Below are 16603 nucleotides of genomic sequence, written 5' to 3' on the forward strand. Positions count from 1 at the left end.
GGGTCTTACTTATCCCATGAGAATACATAGATTCATATCCTCAATAGCTTAATGCCGGATTCGCCATTTAAACAGGAGCATTGTTAAAGGCGTTGAACTGTGTTATGTTTGTTGCACCGAATGCAACTACAATGCCGCATTGACTGACGAAATTCGGTAGTGCCTGTGGATACGCGCTAGAAAGGCCCACCTCTATCGTTTGACCAATAGTTAACGCGTTTTTACAAAATGTCAGATTTAGACCTTGCCAATCAGACGACTATAATAAGCCTAGCGTGTACCCACGCGACCCACTGAATCTCCTTCGGTCCCAAGGCGTTGGCAGAGATCGACTACGGAATCATAATATTCCGGCACCGTTCTATCTAATCAGAGAGTCGAAAATAGCGGAAAATTTAACGCTTGACTGAAAGAGAGAGTTCTCACCCAAAAAAGGGCCAGCTACTCCAAATGCATACTGTAACCTCCTAAATCGCTATAGTCTAGCCGAGGAAGAAACATCCTTCACCACCACTCGTCCCGAATTGTTCCCATGAGTGTTTCGCAGTAATCGCCTCAAGATCTTACCACTCGGCCCTTTCGGAATCTCATCCACAAACTCAACCTCCTTGACCCACTTGTACCGCACACGCCTCTCCTTGACATGCTGCATGAGCTTATGACCAGCCGCAGCATTCGGCCTGACGTGACTCTTCAGAACGACGAAGGCCTTCGGTTTCTCGCTGCTGTAAGCGTCGGGAATCCCCAAGACAGCACAGTCTGCCACGTATGGATGACCCAGGAGGACTTGCTCCAGGTCAGCGGGAGCAACTTGTTGGCCTTTGACTTTGATCATCTCCTTGATTCGGTCGACGATGTGAATGAACCCTTCGCTGTCAATCTTCCCAATGTCCCCTGTACGTAGGAACCCGTCGGCGCCAAAGGTCTCGGCCGTTTCCTTTGCATTGTTCAGATATCCTATCGCGATTTGAGGGCCTTTGGCGAGGATCTCGCCCGTCTCGTTTGGCCCAAGCTCTTTACCAGTGTCCACATCAACGATTTTCACGACAGTAGAAGCCAATAGCTTTCCTGCATTGTTTCCATACTTGTAGTCGTAAAGCTCAGGTGGATGGGTGCTTAAGCAGCAACAGGACTCCGTCATGCCATAACTCTGCCTGAATCCGGTCCATGGCAACTTGTCGTGAAGCCGTTGGATAACTTCACTCCCTACGGGAGCGGCGCCGCAGGCAATCACCCTTACACTTGTCAAGTCGTACTTGTCGACGATGGGATCATTTATGAGCCTGATGACAATTGCGGGCACCAGAGTTAAGTCAGTTATCCGATATTTGACGATGGCTGCCAGTACGTTCTCCATAGTGAAATGCGGCAGCATTACGCACTCATCGTTGCTAGCGATTGGCCAGTGAAGAAACCTCACGAGACCGCTGACTGTCGCACTGTTAGCTGAATCGGTCACCTATCGGAATACAGTGTGTCTGACTGTGAAATAGCGGCAGGCAAGCAAGAAATCGCTTCTTCTTGGGGCCTGCGACATCCGCGAGTTGAAGGCATTGCGAGATGATGTTCTTGTGAGATAGCATTACCTGGTTCTGTCAGCCGACTCTTCAGCCATGGTAGGACCGACGTCTTACAGCTTTTGGAAGTCCAGTTGTGCCACTGCTGAAATTCAGGTATCCACAGACATCGTTCGACTGGCCTGTCGGGATCGAATAGAATGGGACTTGTCTCCCGAGATCGTAATTTCTCCCAACTTCTGAGAGCTGTTGGATTGACTTGTAGCCTTTGAGGTTCCCATCCATCAACAAGATTCTCTCAGAAGGGATACCAACTTCCTTAGCAGCTGCGCTCGCCATTTTGATAGAGCTCTTCACCGTCATGATATACTTGGTCCCAGCCGTTTTGAGAGCATTCACCATTTCCCCAATCGTGTAAGATGGAGACGCCCCGTTGACTCTGCCGCCTAGGACACGTGTCAGCCTCTGCATTCAATCAATCGGAGCCTGCGACATTTAGAAGAGTCTCATACCGTTCCTTAGAACTGCAAACATTGTTACCGGATACCATATCGTGTTGTGTCCAAAAAGCGAGGCGGTGTCTCCCACCTCCATCCCCAGTTCGCTGACCAGAGCTGACGACGCATAGGTTGCATGCTCTTTAACCCGTCCAAAGTCTAGGCGTTCGCCCGTAGTGGCATCTGTGAAGCCTGCGATTTCGCTAGGCGGGTGTTTGAATAAAGGGGAGTATCTCTTGTCTTCAAAAGCCCATTCCCATACCGTCAAGTCTGTCGGGCCTATTTTGTCCAGGGCCCGTTAGCTATGATACGTTGAGAAGCGAAGGGGATAATTGCAACCGTGTCTCACACTGAATATCTGGGTATTGGGATCGGAAAAGCATTTTGCCTCTTGGCTATGCAATGCAGTAGAATCGATTGATGCTAGGCCACTCAAATTTGCTCAGTTATCGGATTGTTCGTTTTTTATCCTTTCTCAAGGTCGCTTCTCACTTCCTTCTTGCTCAGTTGATATTATTAATACGACTTTCTTAACAACGCACCAAAATAGCCTCGGACCTCGGAATGTGCTATATAATATTTGAGTATGGCGAGACTCATCATAAGGTGAACTTGATAAAGAAGATATTAAATTGTACCAATGCCAGACACATATCACTCTGATTCTTGCGAAGTGTTCGTTACCTAGAAGTTTAACGTCTATATGTCCAGAAATCCGGCTCGAGATTGAGATAAAACTATCGGACAATCTTCCAAGCTTAACCCTCATCAATATTATCTATGTCTGCAGCTGCAGTCGAAATGGCCAGAGATGCCGTTGCTCATGACATCCGCGCCGTCAACGGGAATCTCAGCGCCAACGCATCCGTTGATGATGGCTTTATTCGGAAGGCCATCGATAAGTCTAATCTGAATGCCCTTCGACTTGCTCTGCTCCAAGTCACGGGCGATCCAAGACTAGCCAAGATGAGCACTCGCCGCCGCGCGATCCGTGGGGGCGCCATGTATTCTCACGTTCTATGCGATGAGGACACACCACTCCTAAAGGAGATCGCTTTCAACTATCTATCCAAGCGCAAGTCTGACGATGCTGTTCCGCCGCCCCCCTCCAAAGAAGAGACTAGAAAGCTCTTGGACCTATTTGGGGACGAGCCAATTCAAGACGTCGAGTTCAACTACAACTACGAAGAGTTAGCCTTTGAAGAGTTCCCTAGGAATGCCCAATGGAGCGACAAAAAGCCCTCGGCCGATAAAATCGCGGACTTCAAGATAGTCATCATTGGAGCTGGCATCAGCGGCCTCGCTGCCGCGGTTCAGTTCAAGAACCTCGGTCTCAACTTTGAAGTTCTAGAGCGTCAGCAAGGCATCGGCGGCACATGGCTCTTGAACACTTACCCAGATGCACGGGTTGATACGTCAAGTTATCTCTTCCAGTTCAAGTTTCTCAAAAACTATCCGTGGTCGGAATACTTTGCGAGAGCGGGAGAGACGCGAGGGTACCTCGAGTACGTTGCGGAAAAGTACAATGTCAAGGATCGTTTCCACTTTAACCGAGAAATTATCAACGCGGTCTGGGACGAAGATGCGAGCAAGTGGAACCTCACGATTGAACATTCAAACGGCGAGGTCGAGAACATGACCTGCAACGCTATTGTCAGTGGCAGCGGTCTGTTTGCTACCCCTAACCTGCCAGACTTTCCCGGTCTGAAGGACTTCAAGGGCCCTGTCTTTCATACCGCCAAGTGGGATCATAGCGTGGATTACCGTGACAAGCGAGTCGCTCTGGTCGGTACTGGCTCGACTGGTACCCAACTTGCTTCTAGGGTTGCTTCCGAAGCCAAACAATTCACTGTCTTTCAACGTACGCCCAACTGGATCATGCACATGGACGGCTACGGCGCCAAGATAGACGATGAGGTACGCTTCATCTTCGACACGATGCCGTATTACTGGAACTGGTTCTGTTATTCAGCTCATGTTGCATCTCAACAACTACAGTACATGCAGACCCATGATCCAGAATGGAGAGCCAAGGGTGGTATCGTCAATGAGAGAAATGACCTTGCCCGCAAGAATCTCACAGAGTATATCAAGTCCAAATCTGAAGGAATACCAGGTTTGTTGGAGAAGATCCTGCCTGATTATCCTCCGTTGGTTCGCCGGCTCGTCGTAGACAATGGGTTCTACGATATGCTTCGTCGCGACAACACGACACTCGTCGCCGAGGATATCAGCCGGTTCACAGAAAATGGGATAGTTTCTTCAAGCGGCCAAGAGCACGAGTTTGACGTGGTGATTCTTGGAACTGGCTTCAAAGTGTCGGATTACTTCTGGCCTTGCAAGTATATCGGCCGCGATGGAACTACTCTGGAGGATCTCTGGAGTAAGGACGGTCCTCGCTCATATCTTGGACTCACCATGCCCGGCTTCCCCAACTTCTTCTCCCTCTACGGTCCAAACCACCAACCCCGCTCAGGAGGGTTCTACTCGTGGGGAGAGATCTGGTCGCGATACGTGGCTAGCTCCATTGTCCATCTGCTTGAGAATGGCAAGAAGTCGATCGAGTGCCGAAAAGAAGTCTTCGATGAGTATAACGCGAAGCTTGATGAGAAGGCTAAGGAGCTCATATGGGAGATGGAAGGAAGTGGATATTATGTCAACAGCTTCGGTAGGCAAAGTGTGAATGCTCCATGGTTTACGTACGATTACCACAGCATGGTTTTAGCGCCCAATTTCAATGATTTTGAGGTCAGGTAGAACCCTAGATTAGCGAAAGTAGTGATGGAATTGACACTGCATTAAAATAAGTTAGCTCCAACTACTACTCCAAATAGACCAAGCATTTCATGTGAGCCGCTACTTGTTTCCATGGGAAGATCAATTACCGAGCATCTAGAATAATCCCATTTAAAATCTTCCATATCAATAAGTGCACAGTATTCAAGTGTACACCACGGCATTACTTTAATTATAAGGCAGAAATATCAGGAGAGACTTCAAGTCCCGTCACAGGGCGAGAGAACCTCAACAATAACATATTTATTCCTTCGAACCAATTCTCTAGGTTTCTTAGATTAAAATTTCTCAGTAGATGGACTTCTCCAGTGGGCTCTTGTTTCCCCAGAAATCCTTCCAACTGAACGATTTGTTCTTCTTTTGGAACTGTCCAATCCCGTGCTCTCCCTCCGATCCAGGAACCATCATGTTGGCAAATGTCTTCTTGACCAGACTCGCTTGTTTCTCGCTATCCGGAGACAGCCACGCCATCCTTGTGAGTTCCTTGTTAATGGCTGCGGATCGAGGAGCGCATTTTGCTAGTTGATCCAGATAGTTATCGAGCAGCGTCGTCAGGGATGTCTCATTGCTGCTCATCCCATGAACTGCCCCTATCCGAGTGAGTTCTTCGGGACTCATCTCTCTCCCGGACAGCATGCCTTCTCGGGCCACAGAGACGCCCCATTCTCGCACGAGGTACTTGGAAATCACAGCCGGACTAACCCCGATCTTGATCTCGCTGAGTGTCCAGCGTGCTTTGGGGGATGCAAGCCTTACATCGCATGTGAACGCTAGTCCAACACCACCACCGTAACATGGCCCGTCAACCACGGCGATGGTGGTTTGGGGAACGTGATCTAATGCTTCATACAGTGCAGCAACCTTGGCATAGTAACTGCCATCGTCGGAGCCATTGGCTGTGTCAGTGTTTCCGCTAAGGTCCATGCCTGTACAGAAAAACTTGCCCTCTGACTCAATCACGAGGTGATATACGGATTGATCTTGAGGAAGCTTCTTGAAGAGGGCAGTCAAGCCTTCAAGCATGGAATCAGTCAGAGCGTTCCCATTCTTAGGTCGTGTCAGGGTGACTTTCAAGGCAGTACCCGATCGAGAGACACGATACTCGCCAGTATCTTCCACAGTCTTCCATACCCGTGGCTCTTTAGGAGGTGTAGCCTTTGACTTGGTTGAGCAGTAGATAGCACTGCCTCTCTTGGCAGCCAAAGCGGCACCGGCTCTGCTCCCATATGGAATACCGATCTCCCCAGAGATCCATTGGCCGATATGGCAAAGCTTATCCAAGTCCACACCAGTGCTGACTCCTGAGTTCTCCAGGGTGTAGATGACATCCTCGGTCGAAACATTGCCTCGGGCCCCAGGCGCATATGGGCAACCACCGAGGCCGGCGACGCTACTGTCGAACTTTCTGATACCCATATCATAAGCACGGACAATATTGGCGATTCCTTGACCATAGGTGTCGTGGAAGTGACCAGCAAGTCGACTGGGAGATATCTCCGGTAGTAGCCTGTCAAGAACATCCTGGACATTCTTCGGCGTACCGACACCCAGCGTATCTCCGAGGCCAACTTCGTAGCAACCCATATCTAGTAGCCTTTTTACAACAGGCAGAACAGCGTCTGGGGGCGTAGGGCCTGTGAAAGGGTCTGAAAACATGCAAGATATGACCCTATAGTTATTGTGAGCGGTCAGCTTTTGATCAGCCCAATGTTCACCGAATATGCGTACCCACGAACTCTAATACCGAAGCTCAGCGCCTTTTTGGTGACAGCTTCACATTGTTGGAGTGCTTCTTCAACCGTACAGTTTTGGTTCGCTTTGCTAAACGCCTCAGTCACAGAAGCAAAGACCACGATCTCCTTTGCCCCAGCTCGGCTCGCGTTCTCCAGCCCTTTGAGGTTTGGCGCCAGAACAGGGTAGTTCATTTGATGGGATTGGAAGATGTGCCCAGGGCATGTAAGGATTTCCCTCATGACCTCGGCTCCATCGGCGAGCTGAGGAACCCATTTTGGAGACACAAAGGAAGTGGCCTCGATGTTGGTCAGCCCTGTTTCGGCGAGTCTGCGGATCAGCTCGATTTTGGTCGCCGTAGGGATAGATTCTTTTATGTTTTGCAGGCCGTCCCGTGGTCCAACCTCGACAATCTGGACTTCCGCTCTCTGAGACGAGAAACGCCGGGACCTCTTCAAAGAAGAGATATGAATCGCACTGTAATTGGGTCTAGGACAATTTCTTATCAGTGGGACTGATGTTGCACATTTGGTCAAGATGGCCATCATGTTTGATTGTGGTGAATCTGTGATATTGGAGGAAATCGATACGTTGAGGTCTCGTTGAACCAATTATTCACATATGAAATGATTTTGATTTTGGCTATTCTTCGTCTTAGGTCCAGCAGCTCTATATTGTAAGCTCTTCTGATGATTGGACCGGGGGTACCATGATGAGGACGCTTAACCGAGGTCACTGCCGCGACCAAAAGCCGTCAAAACCCGTGTCAAGTGACAAAGCTACTAAATGATGCATGGAGTATGGGGACGGAAAATAACCCATGATATGCCACGACAGATCTTTGATCACCGTTCTGAGCGTCATTTCTATCAAGTATAACCGGTATATAATGAATGAAGGACACTCTGAGGTTATCCATTTTACATGCTCGTCTCTGAACTTGTTTCTTCGCTAGGCCCAAAAGATCAGATCTTCGAGGCAGCATTACTTTTTCTTGACCCCTCTGCTGGCAGATTTCGGAACTTCTCATAAGCCTTGAGAGCTGTCGGATTCGCCACCGATCCGGCCACGGCAAACTTATTGCCGTTGATCACGTGCTTCACGTTGATCTCGCATTTCTTTCCATTAGCTGTGTAGGGAATATCATCCACCTCCAAGATGTATGCTGGTATATGGCGCGGTGAGTGCCGATCGCGGATAGCGGCTCTTATTTTGGCCTCGAGATGCGGTGTGAGAGGTATTCCAAGCCTCATCTTGATAAATAGCAGTACCCGTTCGTTGTAATCGGCTTCTCGTTTCTGGCCAACACAGATACTGTCCAGGACCTCTGTGAAGGTCTCCATGACTGCATAGATCTCCGCTGATCCGAATCGCACCCCTGAAGGATTCAAGACGCCGTCACTGTATACACATTAGGTTTCAGACCTTACTAGTTGGAGGGTTTGGACAAGACTCACGATCTGCCAAGCATTATGATTCCTCCCGTACCTGGTGACCGCTGAACGAAATCTCCTTGGCACCAAACACTTGGCCCGTAGCGTTCAAAGTAAGAGGCCTTGTATTGCTTGGCACCAGCTTTCCCTAAGAAGGCAAGTGGTTGGCTTGGAAAGGTTTTTGTACAGACCAGTTCTCCTGGTGCACCAGACTGCTCCACTGATACGTGTTCATCTGTTCCAGAATCGTAGATATCTACAGCCATACCAAGAGCTTTGCACTGAATCTCCCCGGCATATACTGGCAGCATAGGCGTGCCACATACAACTGTCAACCCTGTTAGCCAACATGAGACACAACCTCAGGATCTTGTGCTTTCTTACAACATCCCGCGATGTCCGTTCCGCCGCTCATAGAGATTAACTGGGCCGAAGGGGGAAACGCAGTGGCATAGAACCACTCGTACAACTCAGCAGAGAGCACAGATCCTGTTGATAGCATGATGCGTAGCCGACTCAGATCGAATTCTCGTCCTGTTATCGGCGCAAAACACGAAAGATTAGCTTTCATTCCATCGGTATCTGCTACCTGGAAATAACCTTACTTGGTACGATGTTGAGACCTTTGAGTGTGGAGAGATACCGAGGCGATGTGCCGAATACACTAACTCTGATTGGGGATTCATAAGAATTGCAACCTATTTTCTATGGGCGTCTGATACTCACTTGTATGTTTGGGCAAGCTCTAACAGTATAGACGGACGAGGGTGAAAGGGGGAGCCATCGTATAGAAGCATTGAGGCACCACAAGAGAGGTTCATGAGGTTTAAAACCCACATAACCCATGATGTCTGACTGGAGTAAGCAGGTAAGAGCGGTCGTGAAATCATTAGGTAGACGTACAGTCGTGTATTGGAATACGACATCAGTCTTGCGGATGTCGTGTTGAATGACTGAATCAACCTTCGTCTTCAGGGCTACTCCCTGTTATTATGAGCATCAGGCTTGTTTGGTATTGGAATTTTGGTATTCTTACCCCTGTTGAGTGTACGATGCACTTTGGTGGGCCAGTCTATGATATACTATTAGCCGTCAGGTCTTGAATGAGGCTATGGCAACACGCACCGTTCCAGATGAGAAGAGAATGAAAGCCGGATGTGAAAACGGAAGCATTTCGAATAACAATTGGTCCCCTCTGTCAGCCTTGGAAAAGTCTCCGAACGTGCATGAGTTTGGCTCGTGTAATGGGCTTATGCTGATGTTTGGATTTGGAACTAGAACGACCTGTGTCGTGAACGTCTCATTTCGCTCCCGGAGCTCGCGAGACCATTGTCTGATTCGATCAGTCAGGTTGATGGTTTTCCCAGCGTAGACATATCCTTGCTCTGCAAAGATAATCTTCGGACGAATCTGTGAGTATCTGTCAACTATGCCACCAGCTCCCATGTCGCACGAGGTAGAGGACCACAGTGCGCCAATTGAGAGGGCTGCCAAACAAACGACCATGGCATCGACAGAGTTAGATATAACAGCTGCGACGACATCCCCGGCAACAACCCCAGAGTGGATTAATGCACTGCGCAGCTTTCGTACGCGCTCTCTCAAGGAAGCCCAAGTTACTTCCTCGACGTCACTAAGGCTTTCTCGGCTGAAATATATAGCCATGTCTGTATCCTTGCGGTCTCGAAAGATCAACTCGGCAAGATTAAGAGTGGAGGTTGGGAAGAACCTTGGAGGCGGAAACATGAGGTTGTAGCGTGAGTCCTTGATATCGTTAACAAAGACCGAAAGACTTTCTGGGGGTACACACTCTTGGATTGAAACATGGTGCTTCTTTGTCAATACATCCAGTCTCACTGGGTGAAATCTGGAGCCATCTGAACGCCTGAGTCCAGAAATGATCAATGGTCCCGTCTCCCACCGACCATTTGTACAAGTCGTCGTATGTTTGCAATGTCAGGCCGTAGATATCATTCACGTAATTGATGAACTTGACTGCGTTTGTCTCGCTCAGGTTCTGAGGGTTCCAGAGCGCGGTCTTTGCTGGCGGTTCCATTGCTGCAATACAGTAGTTGAAGTCGAGAGTGGAAGATACAGAACAGGCGTTGTGATGGATTGTTCAGGATTCTCGCGATCCTAAATACGTAGAAGATGTACTAGTGATAACGTAGCATCTTCTGAACTCGAAGTGGGGGCTTTCAGCATGTTGTTGCAATTCTTCTTCGATCATGACACCGAGGTAAGAACCATAGATGGATCCCATAACCCGGAGTCTACCGCCCATGTGTTTCAGCGAGAGGTGTTTCAAGGCGCAGAGTAAACCACCGCCGCCATGGTGATGTTCCCAAGCATAGATATCTCACCTTTCGTCAGTCACTCATACAACGCATGCAGTATCGTAGATATGATAGGAATCATACTCATGGCTAGACTAGATAACCCCCTTCTTCTTCAGCTCCGCTGCCTGTTGCATCTCTATTCCCAACTCCTCCAGCAATTCCGACGTGTGCTCTCCTAAGCGAGGCGGTGCTCTCTTCAAATTCGTCTTTGTTCGACTAAACTTGACCGCCGGCCCAATGAGTCGAAGCTCACCAGATCTCACCGCGTCTAGTTTCACATTCGAAATCATATCCCGCGCTATCGCCTGCGGATGTTCAAATGCTCGCTCCATATTATTAATTGGGCCAAAAGGCAGACCCGTCTTTTCAAAGATCGACACCCACTCTTTTGTCGTTCGATTCAGGAAAATCTTACTGAAGATTGGACCCAGTAGATGACGATTTTCCACCCGCTTGGGGTTTGTCACGAAGCGCTCATCTGTGATCAGATTTTCAAGGCCTAGAAGCTTGCAGAGGGCTGCAAATTGGGCGTCGTTGGTAGCGCCACAGACAAGATATGCATCTTTAGTCTGAAACGCATCATATGGGGCGATGCTAGGATGTTGACAACCCCATCGCTGTGCCTCAATACCCAAGTTCAGCCAGGAAAGCCCGACATTCGTCAATAGGCTGAGCTGGGTCTCGAAAAGCGACGTTTCCACTCTCTGGCCAGTTCCATCGCGCTCACGAGCATAGACAGCAGCGAGTATTGCGCCATGGAGATACAGGCCCGTCGCCATATCGACCATGCCGATCCCTGTGCGTACAGGAGGACCGTCCTTTTCCCCCGTGATGTGAAGAAGGCCTGCTTCTGCTGCTGCTATTGGATCGTACCCTCCTCGGCTAGCGTAAGGACCAGTGGTTCCATAGCCTCGGCCATTGTCAGCTGACTTCCACTGACTTGGATTGGATTGGTAACTTACCCGAAATGCTGGCATAGATCAGCCTCGGGTTCTCCTCTTGTAGGCTTTCATATCCTAAGCCAAGGCGGTCCATAGTGCCAGGTTTGAAGTTCTCAATTCTGTAGAGTAGTTAGCGCTGAGTTGTGCAAGGCAATGAGCGAGTCTGGCTTGCCCATTGTCGTGATAGTGGGAAGTAGGGCTTATAGGGTATAATTTACAAGACATCTGCATTTCTTGCGAGTTTTCTGAGAATCTCCTTTCCTTCACGCTGCTTTAGATGAAGGGTGATGGATCGCTTATTTCGGTTTACCGAAGAGAAATAATTCGACATGGGACCAGCTGATTCTTTCCATTTCTCTGGCTCTCCTGGCATCATCCAATGTCTTGTGTCATCCTATCAATATGGTGTCAGGTTGTAGTGGCTAACGAAAGCAGATGCCAGGGTGATTATCTTGACAGCACGTACACCTTTGCCAACAGTTTCAACTTTGATAACATCAGCACCATAATCTGCAAGAATTTGTGTGCAGAATGGAGCCTGAAACAAAGAACTCTAATGTCAGCTGATCTCGGGAACAGAACAAGAGATATCACTCAACGTACTGCCAACACTCGAGAAATATCCAGGACTTTTAGCCCCGTGAGAGCGCCAGGGCTCTGAATATTACCAGAAGTACTTTGCTTGGAAAAAGACCTGACTTTCGGTAGATAGTTTGAGCACTTGCATTGTGCTCCTCGGGTGAATCTTTTTACATAGCCGGAGGGCCGTAAATTGAATCGTTTCATGGTTGTAATGATCATCAAACTTATTTTATATCATTAATGTGAAGGATTAGATGCTGTTCACTTTTACAGCTTGATCTATTTAATATCTAACATGTCAATGGAGATAATTACGTTGTACAAATTGTATACTCTCTCGTCAGACTTGTTGAACAACTTCATACGAATCCCGAAGGCCTCGGTTATCATTTACTTTTAGACAAAGGCCTCTCATGAGCCTCACAAAAAGCTCGACATCGCACAACCTCGGCACTGCCCAACGGCATAAACAATGTTCATGATTTGACAAGAAACTAGATTTTATAATAGCCAGTTTAATTTGGCGGAGACTGAAATCTTGATGCTGTTTATTGAGCACTTGTCCTGATGTGATGTATGAGTCTAGGTTAGCAGCTTGCTTTGTTGTCACTATCAGATAACTTATCGCTTATCACACGTTGAATCTCCTATCGATAAGATATTGCTTTAGCCTGTGCTTACTGTACTTCGACACACCTTCTGAACCAATAATATTTTAAAAGAAAAGTGATACACCAGCAGAAATACCATAGCCTGTATTTTATAGCTATTAATAAATAAATCTCCTAATAGTAGCACCTAGTAGCTCTTAGGAAGTCCAAGGACCTTCTGACCAATGTAGTTCTTAATCATCTCTCCACTAATCGGTGCAATCCTAGAGAGCATAGCCTCTCTGAGATAACGCTCGACATGGTACTCTTTTGCGTAACCCATTCCACCATGAGACAGGATAGCTCTCTCTGCTGCCTTGAATGCGCTTTCTGAGGCTAGATATTTCCCCGCGTTCGCATACTCGCCGTCCTCATACCCTTGATCATACAAGTGCGCGGCCAGGTATATCATCAATCGTGCGCTTTCGAGGTTCATCCAACACTCGGCTAGAGGATGCTGTATTCCCTGATACTTCCCAACTGGATTACCGAAAACTACACGTTCCTTGACGTAGTTGCTGGCACGTCGTAATGCTGCGTAGCCTATTCCCAGCGCCTCGGCACCCACGAGCACTCGCTCTGCATTCATTCCGTGCATGATCATCTTGAACCCATCACCCTCTTTACCGATCATGTCGCTGGCAGGCACTTTCCAGTCCTCAAAGAAGAGAGTGTTGCTGTCAACTGCAGAGCGACCCATCTTGGGGATCTCGGTGACGGTCACGGCAGAGCGGTCCAGGTCGGTGTAGAAGAGCGAGAGGCCATGACTCGGATTCTTGACCTGATCAAGCGGGGTTGTTCTGACGAGGATGAGGATCTTCTCAGCTACCTGGGCAGTAGATATCCATATTTTGGACCCCTTGAGTCGGTAGACATCATCGTCTCTTGTAGCAGACGATTGTAGACGAAGGGTATCCAGCCCTGTGTTTGGCTCCGTGACTCCGAAACAGGCTCGTTCTTTTCCCTGGATGAGAGGTACCAGCCAGCGTTCCTTCTGCTCCTTTGTGCCAAATTTTGCGACGGGTTCCAAGCCAAAAATATTCATGTGGACCGATGACGCTCCGTTCATGCCCGCGCCTGATTCTGAAATGGTCTGGAGCATGACAGCTGCCTCCGAGATGCCTAGACCAGCACCTCCATACTCTTCAGGGAGACAGATACCCAGCCAGCCGTTCGAAGCGAGGTCATTGTAAAGTTCCCACGGAAACTTGTGTTTTGTGTCCCGTTCAAGCCAATACTCATCCGTGTATTTAACACAGATTTTTGAGATGGCCTCACGGACCGATCTTTGAGACTCAGTCCACTCTGGGAGGTTGCTGGGGAGGTACTCTGTGGCACGGGAGTGAATCGATCTCCAGGCTGGGCTTCTCAGGACAGACATCGGTGTCCAAAGGGGCCCTGCCGACTGTCTTGTTAATCGTGATAGAGGTTGCCGCAAGAGGGGGGCAATGGCAAATGCTTTAGCTCGCATGCTGGCCATTGGTATGATATGTCTTTATTACCTTCGAGGTAAACCAAGTATAAGAGTTGCAACTTTGCTGAGCTTTGAACCTGCTGATGGGAAGTATTATAAGTGAGGCTGCTGATATCGGAGCCTCTCGGCAATGAACGGCACTGGAGTGGCGAGTACCATAGTAGGGCTGCTGCCGGCTTGTCCAGTTCCCTCGGGATGGGCCCCCGATACATGCTTTCACAACCTTGGCACCCAAAACGAACAGAGAGAGCAAACGGGGTTATTTATGCCTGATATCCCATTTACTATCATGTCGTAGAAACTGACTACCCACTCGGGCACTTTCACTGATGTGTATTGAACGCGGTGACCTAACAGCTGAGTCACTAAAGGCACGCATGTCAACTATAACTAGGGCTACTAATCAAAGGAAGGATATTATCTTGTCGCCTACTTGGACATCACTCGTTCTAATGGCTGATAATGGAGTCACTGGAGTAAGTTCTTTAGGGACATTTTAAGCTGTTAACAACAGGCGACTGAAAATCATACATCCCCTGATTTCAAAGGGCCGCTATGGCGAAGACGGAGAAGCCATCAATACCATGATTTAAGTAATTAAGTGGTTCACATGCCATGTCAATTAACCCAAGACCTTGCGATAAAGTCCGATACTGTAAGCATAATAACCCTGTAGATACTAGTTAGTGTTTTTAAGCTGAAGTCAGAGATACAAAACTCACGCGTGGGGAGCAATCCTATAGAAATATGGTACGAAGCCGTGGCCAAATGCCGCGATACCTTCTGTCCTTGCAACCTTGACGATGCAGTCAAAGAAACTCGTATAATGTATACGTCCTCCGTGTTGCTTATTCTGCCACTGCATTCTTGTCTTGACAAAGTCGAACGGTAAGCTCAGAATAGCAGCGAAAGTTCCCGCAATCGCCGCAGCAACAAGAGACCGTGTATAGGGTGATAATTCCGTGTGAGTAGCAAGCTGATGCTTGGCTTCGGAGAAGAAGGTTAGTTGACCAAAGTTTGTTGAACATGCTCGTATAACTGTTGGGGTTGCGCCACTCCATAGTCCTCGAATGCCCTCTGCTCGAGTGATTCTTGATAGAGCGTCAAAAACTGAGCGATAGTTGGCGCGCTTCGCTCGGGGCTTCATCCCATCACTCTGCATGCGGATCAATGCGACTTCTGTAGGAGTACCGATGAGAGATCCCAACCCTCCAGCCAGAAGCCCAGCCATGCCTCTCTCCATAAAGTTTATATGCCGATCCTGTGCCGATGCTCGCCTTTTCAGCGCATCTTCAAACGTGTAGAAGAAACCTAGACGGGCTGTGCCATAAACGAGTTGCCGCAAGTAGCCAGCTGATATGCCCTGATACAAGTCGAGTAACCTGCCTTGAGACACAATTCCCCTGGCAACTGAGAACATGCCCGATGGCGAGCTTCCACCTTGTCCAGCGAGCTGCAGCCGCACCTTGATTACGTCGATAGGGTGAATGCATGTTGTAGCAACGAGCCCCGAGGCACCGCCGATAACAAAGGGCTTGAGAGTAGCGGCAAGATGCTCGCTATATGGTAATGATCTATTCGCCAGCTCATCCTCTGACGCAAGGCTCATTGCGTATATCTGTTGTATGAGTAGCGATATGGAGATTTGACCGTCTTTTGAAAGTTCTGTCTGTATCCAAATGTTGGAAATTGGATAGTGGATTGTATAGATATCACTCCTCATGGTGACGCTGGTCATGTAAGTACTGCTGCAGCCGGAAATCAGTCAACATGCACCTCGGCCTGCATAAGAGCTATCATTAATCACATATCCAACCTCGAACCAGTCTACGTTCCGAAAATAAAACGCGCAATACGGTGCGATATTGGCTCAAGTATAGCCAGCGAACGGTGATCCGAAAGAGCCCCGAATGATTATGATTTTCTAATTTTGCCGACACCGAGATGCAGAAGAACATGCTGTTCCTCTACTCATATTCCAAATTATGCTAGTAATTAAAGTACGCGTTAAAGTGTACTATTGATCAGTAACTCACCGTTGGAAGTTGTTGATTTCTAATCGGATTCATAAAGTCATATATTTATCCTTTGTGCGAATTTAGGTAGCAGCATCTTGATGTCTTTGGCTTACAGCCTTATACGTATAAACATCCCCCGTTACCGAGTACACTTATTAATCGATTTTATTTCCTGTCATTCGGTACTGAAAGGAAATATTAATAGATATAGTAGCACAGCATGCAGCTTTCGGGCGCTGGAAGTTCGGTTATCTTCATCACGTCATTAGCCGAGGCAAATAGAATAGGCCAGGGGCCACCGAGGCCATGTGCATGGGATCGACGTAGTAAAAACCTTGAGAAAGTTAGACATACGACTTTCGATCGCCAAAAGATATTTGAGTATTTAAGAAGGAAACAGTGAAACGGCGATTGTAGGTATTTTTTACAATAGACAGCCAAGTCATGTTGATCCAATGGGAGCGAAATTCTGCTTCCGGCAATCATTGTAAAAATTAATATTTCTTCGGGAAACATCAGAATCTGGCCCATATATAGTTTGATACCCAAATATAGTAAAATTGGCCTGGGATACAAACCTGCTCAAGACTCAAAAGGCCGACGAGCGATGAGTGATCTGGATCTT

At 48.1% G+C, this 16603-nt stretch overlaps 7 protein-coding genes across 7 annotated transcripts; 1 reads left to right on the plus strand and 6 right to left on the minus strand.

Annotated features, from left to right (window-relative positions):
* Nucleotides 1–475: 475 nt before the first annotated feature.
* On the minus strand, nucleotides 476–2397 carry FMAN_09675 (uncharacterized protein; the record flags this gene model as incomplete). Its single annotated transcript, XM_041825438.1, has 5 exons — nucleotides 476–1431; nucleotides 1484–1586; nucleotides 1635–1963; nucleotides 2030–2293; nucleotides 2364–2397. 5 exons carry the CDS (start codon nucleotides 2395–2397, stop codon nucleotides 476–478), a joined length of 1686 nt encoding a protein of 561 aa, XP_041690819.1.
* A 418-nt stretch (nucleotides 2398–2815) lies between these two features.
* Nucleotides 2816–4771, plus strand: FMAN_09674 (uncharacterized protein; the record flags this gene model as incomplete). The annotated part of the gene is made up of 1 exon (XM_041825439.1): nucleotides 2816–4771. The coding sequence occupies one exon, from the start codon at nucleotides 2816–2818 to the stop codon at nucleotides 4769–4771; it is 1956 nt and encodes a 651-aa protein (XP_041690820.1).
* Nucleotides 4772–5098: 327 nt separating this feature from the next.
* On the minus strand, nucleotides 5099–7086 carry FMAN_09673 (uncharacterized protein; the record flags this gene model as incomplete). The annotated part of the gene is made up of 2 exons (XM_041825440.1): nucleotides 5099–6479; nucleotides 6539–7086. The coding sequence occupies 2 exons, from the start codon at nucleotides 7084–7086 to the stop codon at nucleotides 5099–5101; spliced, it is 1929 nt and encodes a 642-aa protein (XP_041690821.1).
* A 420-nt stretch (nucleotides 7087–7506) lies between these two features.
* Nucleotides 7507–10030, minus strand: FMAN_09672 (uncharacterized protein; the record flags this gene model as incomplete). The annotated part of the gene is made up of 9 exons (XM_041825441.1): nucleotides 7507–7942; nucleotides 7999–8302; nucleotides 8359–8508; nucleotides 8580–8644; nucleotides 8701–8825; nucleotides 8878–8958; nucleotides 9011–9046; nucleotides 9100–9738; nucleotides 9785–10030. 9 exons carry the CDS (start codon nucleotides 10028–10030, stop codon nucleotides 7507–7509), a joined length of 2082 nt encoding a protein of 693 aa, XP_041690822.1.
* A 375-nt stretch (nucleotides 10031–10405) lies between these two features.
* FMAN_09671 (uncharacterized protein) lies at nucleotides 10406–12040 on the minus strand (the record flags this gene model as incomplete). The annotated part of the gene is made up of 5 exons (XM_041825442.1): nucleotides 10406–11223; nucleotides 11276–11373; nucleotides 11473–11648; nucleotides 11721–11792; nucleotides 11858–12040. 5 exons carry the CDS (start codon nucleotides 12038–12040, stop codon nucleotides 10406–10408), a joined length of 1347 nt encoding a protein of 448 aa, XP_041690823.1.
* A 594-nt stretch (nucleotides 12041–12634) lies between these two features.
* On the minus strand, nucleotides 12635–13867 carry FMAN_09670 (uncharacterized protein; the record flags this gene model as incomplete). Its single annotated transcript, XM_041825443.1, has 1 exon — nucleotides 12635–13867. The coding sequence occupies one exon, from the start codon at nucleotides 13865–13867 to the stop codon at nucleotides 12635–12637; it is 1233 nt and encodes a 410-aa protein (XP_041690824.1).
* Nucleotides 13868–14578: 711 nt separating this feature from the next.
* Nucleotides 14579–15683, minus strand: FMAN_09669 (related to mitochondrial oxoglutarate/malate carrier proteins; the record flags this gene model as incomplete). The annotated part of the gene is made up of 2 exons (XM_041825445.1): nucleotides 14579–14630; nucleotides 14683–15683. The coding sequence occupies 2 exons, from the start codon at nucleotides 15681–15683 to the stop codon at nucleotides 14579–14581; spliced, it is 1053 nt and encodes a 350-aa protein (XP_041690825.1).
* Between the last annotated feature and the right edge of the window lie 920 nt (nucleotides 15684–16603).

This window comes from Fusarium mangiferae (assembly GCF_900044065.1).
Source record: "Fusarium mangiferae strain MRC7560 genome assembly, contig: FMAN_scaffold021, whole genome shotgun sequence".
NCBI lineage: Eukaryota > Fungi > Ascomycota > Sordariomycetes > Hypocreales > Nectriaceae > Fusarium > Fusarium mangiferae.